At 42.1% G+C, this 8,668-nt stretch overlaps 1 protein-coding gene across 3 annotated transcripts in view; it reads left to right on the top strand.

Moving 5' to 3' along the window:
* ADGRE3 (adhesion G protein-coupled receptor E3) overlaps nucleotides 1–8,668 on the top strand; it is a 65,775-nt gene that overhangs the window by 50,504 nt on the left and 6,603 nt on the right. For all 3 annotated transcript variants that reach the window (XM_023763953.1, XM_014465765.2, XM_023763954.1), the window contains 2 exons: nucleotides 1,411–1,595; nucleotides 5,061–5,228. In XM_023763953.1, coding sequence (XP_023619721.1) covers nucleotides 1,411–1,595; nucleotides 5,061–5,228 — 353 coding nt within the window. The remainder of the gene's footprint in view (nucleotides 1–1,410; nucleotides 1,596–5,060; nucleotides 5,229–8,668) is intronic.

The following is an 8,668-nucleotide window of genomic DNA, read 5'->3' as shown; positions in this document are numbered from 1 at the left end:
GAACAAAGAACATGGTACCTAAGAGTGAGATAGACTGACAGAGGAGAGGCTGGGCACTGGTCAGGGGCTTACATGCCAACTGTTCTACACCTGGGAAATGATGTAAAATCGGTTTCTTTAGTTTTCTGCTTAATGGTCTTCTCCAGCACTGAGGTCAGAGGAGCCGCCTTCCAGCCCGCAGGCGGCTTCTCAGAGTCGAAAATTTCGCCATAGGCCTCTGCCTAGGACAGGACCTCTGAACCCCCAGGGTGCATAAACACACAGGGCTTCCATCAGGCTCCTCTGATCCTGGGACCGGGAGGCCTCCCGGCTCTGCTGATACCCAGGCAGTGAGGCCTCTCTGCCTCTGCTCTGGGGCTTCAGGGCTGTTTGGCTTAGCTCTACCTCTTGGAGCCTGAGTATGCAGATTAACCGCCATCTTTTAGCTTCTATAATTGAAACATTGTATCTTTTGGAGCTGTTGCTTTAGGAGCTCAGAGCCCCGCATCTGCGGGCGGGAACCTTGGTTTCCTCTATCGCTGGGGCAACCAAGCATCCTGTTCTCAGCTGCCTGGCTGCCAGCCGCCATCTTGGTTGGCAGTTAATTTGCATATAGCCCTGATTAGCCAATGGGAAGGGTAGCGGTCGTACACTAATTACCATATTTCTCTTTTATTAGATAGGATTTCTGCTAATTAATTCCCTTTTAATATTGCTATTTGCCCTTTCTCTATAACAAAAGTGTGAGAGATGAAAGGAAATTAGTAAAATGTATATGAAAATAATATATAAATTTATTAATAAATAAACAGTAACAAAATGCTATAACAACAACAGAGGCATCATATAAAAATGACAAAAACATGATATTAAAACAACAAAAACGTGATATAAAAACAACAGTGATGCCAACAATGACTGATAAAGTGATTAAGCTTATTCTAATATCTCCCTGTACACCACATTAAGAGTGAAAACACTTTCAGAGTGCTTGACTAATTTCCCTTGTGCTGAAGTATTTAGAACTTTAAGTTGAACGTCACATGCTCTTCGAACTCGAGAGAAAGCAACATATAACTGACCATGTGAGAAAATGGGTTCAGGTAGGAATATGCCTACTCTGTCTAGAGTTTGTCCTTGTGATTTAGTAATAGTTATCACAAATGCTGGCATCACGGGAAACTGTCATTGAATCAATTTAAATGGGAGACCAGTGTCAGATGGGGTCAAATAAATTCTTGGAATCAGAACAACCTCTCCCTCTGCAGATCCTGTTAATACTTGCATTTGGGGAGGAAGAGCATGGGAGGAAGAGTGAACTTACTAGGCACACCCAAGCACAGGTGTGACCATCGTGGGAGCATGATACGTGTGGGGCAGGAGAGGGGGCGGAAGGAATGGTGGTGGCACTTTATTTTTCTCTTTCCTCAGGTCCCAGTGCAGTTGTCTTTATTTCATACTCTTCTCTTGGAAATATCATAAATGCAACTTTTTTTGTCGAGATAAATGAAGAAGATCGAATTTACCTGAACTCCCAGGTAGTCAGCGCTGCTATTGGACCCAAAAGGAACACATCTCTCTCCAGGCCTGTGATTCTGAGTTTTCAGCATGTGAAGGTGGGTCAAGCCTGCTATTTGGACTTGCTTGGGTTTCACAGACATAGATGGAACAAATGCATAGCCTCCCAGTCAGTGATTCTGGATCTGCGCTTCCCCATTTCGTAGCCAGGAGCTACCTGTAGCTATTAAGCATTTAAAATGTGGTGCGTCTCACTATACTGGGTGATCCTTGAAGACAGGAACTTTGTTGTTGGCATTTATCATCTAGACTATCCTAAACCTTGCTTCCCCAATCTCTCACCACACCTCACTAATGAATAATTAGTTTATAGCAGAAACTGCTTCTATTTATCAGAGTCTAGATGGAGGAAAGGGGGATAAAGGAGTAGCAGGTGAAAGGGGAAGGGATGATGAGAATTCTGTCACCTTCTTTCACTTTCCCTTCATTTGCCACTACCACTGGTCAATGATCAACTCGATGATGCCTCTAGTCCCAAGTAGTACAGATTATCCTATGAGAGGAAGATAAAAGAAATGGATCATGATGATTGAATACAGAAACAAAAAGTAAGGAGAAAGGATGGGATAAGGAGGAAAGATAAGTGAGGGATGGTGAGAGCCACGTAGTCATAAGGTACCATAGCTTGCTAACTCCTGATCAGTATACACAGTAGAGGTGCCAAGAGCAAGAAAAATTGCTCTATAGAAAAAGAGAAGTAGAGTTGAGAGAGCATAGTAGAGAAGAGATTAGGATAGAGTGAAAAATTAAGAGGAACTTTAGGGAAATAATAAAGACCTTAGAAGAGATTTTTTTTTAAAAATTAAGGAAGTGCAGCCAGCATGGCTCAGTGGTTGAGCATCGACCTATGAACCAGGAGGTTACGGTTCGATTCCAGGTCAGGGCATATAGGTTGTGGGCTCAATCCTCAGTGGGGGGCGTGCAGGAGGCAGCTGATCGGTGATTCTCTCTCATCATTGATGTTTTTATCACTCTCTCCCTCACCCTTCCTCTCTGAAATCAATTAAAAAAATTTTTTTAAATGAAATAAAAACCAAGGAAGATAATAGTTTGCAATTTGCTTTGCAATGTTAACCATTTGCCCCACATTCCACAAAAATATTTAGTTAATTAGTTAATTAAACATTTATTTAATTATTGAGTTAATTAATTAATTAAAATCAAATGTGCTGAGTCTGGATTGAGATTTCAAAGACTTAGTATTCTGAACACTTAATATCTCTAGATTTCAAAAACTTAGAAATAACCATGCAAACTATCTTCTTAATAATTTTGATATTGATTACACATGTTGACTTATATTGACATATTAAAACAAAGGGAACTGGAGCAGCATCCTACAGAATTATGTCATAACCAGATGCTCTGTAGGGATGCAACACATTAGATAGGCACACCAATAAAATATTTACAATATTTTACCCTATATTTGAATTAAAATGTAAATCTATTATGTAATCAATTAAATCTATAAATAAAAAACAACTATTTTGAATATAGTGAGTTAAATGAAAGATATCATTAAAATTAATCTGACTTGTTTTTTTCACCTTTTTTAATAGGGCTAGTAGAAAATTTCAGATTACATCCCTGCTGTTTTTCTTGGGGAGCATACTAGTGCATGAAATTATTTTAAATGCAGGTACCTCCTATATCTGTGAAATTTGAACTGAGATATAATATTCATTTCTGAATAGAAGGCTGGTATCAACGGTTAAGACTATAGAACTCAGTCAGAAAAAAACTTTTTAAAAATACATTTTTATTTATTTCAGAGAGGAAGGGAAAGGGAGAGAGAGAGAGAAACATCAATGATGAGAGAAAACCCAAGTATGTGCCCTGAACTGAAAATTGAATGGTGACCTCCTGGTTCATAGGTTGACGCTCAACCACTTAGTCATGCCGGCTGGGACAAAAAAAACACTTTTAATTAATCCATTGCCTTTTCCTATTCTCTGTCCAAACAGAGGAAGAGTAGTAGCCAGACATAGACGTAGTAAAATTTGCTTGCTCCTTTCCCTTTCAGTTCTGTTAAGAAAATAAGAATTGAGCCGAAACCGGTTTGGCTCAGTGGATAGAGCGTTGGCCTGCGGACTGAAAGGTCCCAGGTTCGATTCTGGTCAAGGGCATGTACCTGGGTTGCGGGCACATTCCCAGTAGGAGATGTGCAGGAGGCCGCTGATCGATGTTTCTCTCTCATCGATGTTTCTGGCTCTCTATCTCTCTCCCTTCCTCTCTGTAAAAAATCAATAAAATATATTTTAAAAAAAGAAAGAATTGAAGAAAACCTTATGATTTGCGTTAACATGGATGGACCTTGAGGCCATTATGTCAAATGACATAAGTCACACAGAGAAAGACAAATACCAAATTATTTCACTCATATGTGGAACCTAAAAGAGCCAAACTCATAGAGACAGAGAACAGATTGCTGGTTGCTAAGGGTTGGGAGTGAGAGAAATAGGTGAAAGTGATCAAATGGTACAAACTTCCAGTTATGAGAAGAGTAAGTTCTGGGGGATCGAATGTACAGCATGGTGACTCTAGTTAATAATACCATATTGTATATTTGAAAGATGCTAAGAGAGTAGGGTTTTAAAGTTCTCATCACAAAATAAAAATTGTAACTGTGAGAGGTGAGGGGTGTTAACTAAACTTGCTGTGGTAATCATTACATTTTACACCTTAAACTTACACAATGTTACATGTCAATTGTCTCTCCATAAAGCTGGAAAATTAATCTAATTTTAAAATAAAAATTTAAGAAAATAAGAGTTAAAGGAGAAAGACGGGGAAATGTAGGTTTTCTCTATTTGATGCTAAAATCTAGGCATGAAATTTTTGATGAACGGCATGGGGCAGAGGGAGTGGAGCAGGAAATCTGGGAATGGGCCAGGGGGGTATCAAAGGACATACAGGCCCCAAAGAGAAGAGCATCTGACTGGTCTCCTTGCCCCCATGAACAGTTGATCTAGAAGCCCTTAGGACAAAGAGAAGAGGCTGAGGGCTCATTTTATCCTCTATCTCCTGGTGATGTTCTTTTCCTATACTAGCCCTCTCATTGCATAAGCAATCACTGTGTTGTCAGGAAAGGAACTGGTGTCAAGGGACCAGAGAAATTTTTTTGTTATTGTTTTTGGGGGAGTTGGAGGGGTTGGGGAGATCAGGGAAATTTGTCTTGGAGAGTATTGGGGAGAAAACTTTGTGTGAGCCTTACACTCTCTTTTTGTCTGATTCCCCTGGTAGGGGACAAAGTCATAAAACCAATGACATCTTGTAAAATTCAAACTCCCACAGGGAGAGATGACCTTGTTTTATGTTTTGTGAAATCCTGATAGAGGTGGGACTGTGGGGGCTGTTGTCCTGGTGGCCATTCTCTCCACTTAAAATAGAAATCACCTGAGTCACTCTCAGCCACATTCTCATTCTTCACCCCAGCGCAGACCGACACTCTAAGAGTTGCTCCTCCTGAGCAAGAACACAGCGAGCCCATTCTATTTCAGATGAAGCCCCTGAGCAAGAAGGTCTTCTGTGTCTTCTGGAAGAGCACTGGGGAGGACAGCCACTGGTCCAGGGATGGCTGCTTCCTGGTGCAGGTGAACAAGAGTCATACCACATGCAGATGCACTCACTTGTCCAGTTTCGCTGTCCTCATGGCCTTCACCAGCAAGGTATGATGTAAGCATTTAATTCCTCTACCTAATCCTTGTTGAGCTCCTACTAGGTGGCGATGAGTGCTATAAAGAAAATGAAAACGAGCGAGGGACCGGAGTGACTGGAGAGGCGTGCCACTTTAGATAGAATGGTCAGAGGATTAAATATGAGAGCCAAAATCTGATTATTAAGAATTAGTAGAACTGTGATGTGGATAAACCTTGAAAACATGATGCTGAGTGAGAGAAGCCAGACACAAAGGACCACATATTGTAGGATTCCGCGTATATGAAATGTCCAGAATAAACAAATCCATAGTGACAGAAAACAGATTTGTAGTTGTCAGGGACTGGGGAGAGGAATGAATGAGAGTAACTGTTTATGGGCATGGGGTTTTATTTGGGAGGTGATGGAAATATTTTGGAATTACATAGCGGTAGTGGTTGCACAACACTGAACGTGTTAAATGCTACTGAACTGTACTCTGTAAAATGGTGACTTTTATATTATTTGGATTTTACCTCAATTTTTAAAAAGGCGGTAGGAAAGGGTCTCAGGAAGAGCATCTGAAGAAGAGATACAAGTATGGTCAAGACTCTGAAGAGAGAACAAATTTGGTGTGTTCCAGAGAGAAGTGTGGCTGGAGCAGAGTGAATGAGAGGGGTTGGAAAGGGGCAAGGTTGGAGAGATGGAAGCAGGAGAAATGTGCCAGATCTTGAATGCCAAATTCAGTTTTCTTCCAAATTGCAATGGGAAGGCAATGGAGGTTTTCCATCATGGATGTTACATATTTATGTCATTAGAAGATCCCTCTGACTCTCAGGTCAAGAATGAGCACTGGTCAAGAGTAGACTCGAAAAGAGATGATGGTGACTGGGGTTCAGGTGGTAGACGTGCTGGGAGAAGGTCAGACTGGACACATATCCTAGAGGTGGAGAACTTACTGATCACATAGGCTGGGTGACAGCATACAGGAGGTCCTGCATCCCTCTCTTCTTCTCAGGGTTGGAGGTGGTACCCCAGAACAACACTTAGAATTTCTGATCTCCCTATTACACAGGGCAGTGGGGAAGCTAACATCCTATATAATAAAAGGGTAATATGCAAATCGACCGAACGGTGAAACGACCAGTTGCTATGACACACACTGACCGCCAGGAGGCAGACGCTCAATGCAGGAGCTGTCCCCTGGTGGTCAATGTTCTCCCACAGGGGGAGCACTGCTCAGGCACAAGCCGGCTGACAGCTGGCGAGCTCAGTGGCCTGCCTCCGCCGCAGCGCTAAGGATGTCCAACATCCATTAGTCAGACATCCCCTGAGGGAGGGCTCCTGGACTGCAATGAAAGGGCACAGGTCGGGCTGAGGGACCACCACTCCCCCACCCCCAAGTGCATGAATGTCATGCACCAGGCCTCTAGTATGTTTATAAACATGAAAATACTTCATTCATTCATTGTTACATTTATGAAGTTTATCTATGGGTTGAGCATAGCCTTAGTTTATTCATTTTCATTGCTGTATAATATTCCCTTGCATGACTATACTACAATGTACTTATTCACTCTACAGTTACTGAGTATCGAGGTTGTTTCCTGTCAGGAGCCGTGCTACCTTTCTAGGATGAAGCACAGACAGTTCCATGTGGGACCCTCCATGGTGCTGAGGGTGCAACACACTCCAGATGATGGAGCCTCTTTATGAGTGTCTGAGTGACTCTGTGGAGCAGAGCATTGTTCCATTTATATGAAGTTGGAAAATAGATACAACTAAATTATATTCTCAGGGGTTGAATACTTAAGTGGTAAAATTTACCATAAAAGGATCATGGCTACCTCTAGGGGAGAAGCTGGTTTGCAATTAGGAAGAACTTCTGGGATAATGTCAGCAGGCTAGTTCATGATCAGTGGTTATTTAATAATTATTCATCATATGATAGATTGGCTTTTGTGCTTTTTGCTTTTTGCTTTTTTAAAATTTTATCTTTATTATTCTAAGTATTATAGATGTCCCCTATTTTTCCCATTAACTTTTTCCAGCCTGCCCCCCCTTCACCCCATATGTGTTATATTTCACAATTTGGAAGTTAAAAAAACAAATGATTGAAATGTCCTATGAAAGTGACATTGAAAAAAGCAAAAATCCCCGTATAATTATAAGGGATGGTGAGTATCATTTCCCCGAAGTGAGTCTGGCTAAGTCTGTATGGCTCGTCAGATCCCTGGCCCCTGTCTTCAATGAGATGAGTCCCCAAGCGCGTAAGTCAATAGGGTGTCTTCGTTTGAGGCCTCCCACTAGCAGATCCTGAGAAAAGAATTTGAGGGAAAGTAGTTTCTCTGGGAGGTGAGCCCAGGAAACATCAGTAGGTGTGTAGAGAAGTGAGACAGAGAAGAGAAGTCAGCCAGGAAAGGATGCATCCAGGAAAAGTTACCCCCATGGACAACTGGGGCTCAGTCCTATTGGGTACCTCTGGGAGGTATCATAGGACATGCACCTCAGGGCCTTCCCACAAAAGGTGGAACAAGCTGAGGTATTTATCTACCAATTCCCCAACTGTTATTATTTGAGAGCAGCTTCCAGGGGCATTAACACCCTTGCACTTGTGACTTGCTCTGGTATGTGCAAGCTTGCCGCTCATAGCAGGGAACATGCTATCAGGCAGTCACAGGGTTCACAGAAAGCAGACAAAGGGCAGGTACAGGTGAGTATGAAGAGGTCAGTGGCCTCTGCTACACAGGACTTCCTGTGTCTCTTTGGGTGCAGACTGAGTCTGGCAAACCCATTCACTTACTTCCGTGTGAATTCTGCTGTACAACATGGAGCCGATACTTAACAGTAGAGGGCTGTGCACTTAATAACTTGGTAAGAGGATAGATCTCTTGTGTTTTTACCACAAATTTAAAAAAGCAAGGGGGCACAAGAAATCTTTTGAAGATGATGGATATATTTATTACCTTAACCATGGGAATGAGAGCATGATATATGCCTATGTTCAAACTCATCAAAAGGTATGTACTCAATATATGCGCTATTTTGTATATTATATATACTTCAATAAAGCTGGAGCGGGGGGAGACAGTCTTAGAGACACCTCTCACACTCTCTGTTATTAGCTTTGTGCCTGTGTTTATTTTACTTTATAATTTTTTTCTTTATTGATTAAAGTATTACATATGTGTTCTTATCCCCCCCATTGCTTCCCCACCCACTCCCATTCATGCCCTCACCCCCCTGGTGTCTGTGTCCATTGGTTATACTTATATTCATGCATACAAGTCCTTTGGTTGATCTCTCCCCCTTACCCCCACCCTCCCCTACCTTCCCTCTGAGGTTTTATGGTCTGATCCAGTGGTCGACAAACTGCGGCTCTCGAGCCACATGCGGCTGTTTGGCCCCTTGAGTGTGGCTCTTCCACAAAATACCGACTTCTGCGCATGGGCCACAAAGTTTCAATCGTGCC

Source organism: Myotis lucifugus, unplaced genomic scaffold (genome assembly GCF_000147115.1).
Source record: "Myotis lucifugus unplaced genomic scaffold, Myoluc2.0 scaffold_310, whole genome shotgun sequence".
Lineage (NCBI taxonomy): Eukaryota > Metazoa > Chordata > Mammalia > Chiroptera > Vespertilionidae > Myotis > Myotis lucifugus.
This window is presented reverse-complemented; position numbering and strand designations above follow the sequence as displayed.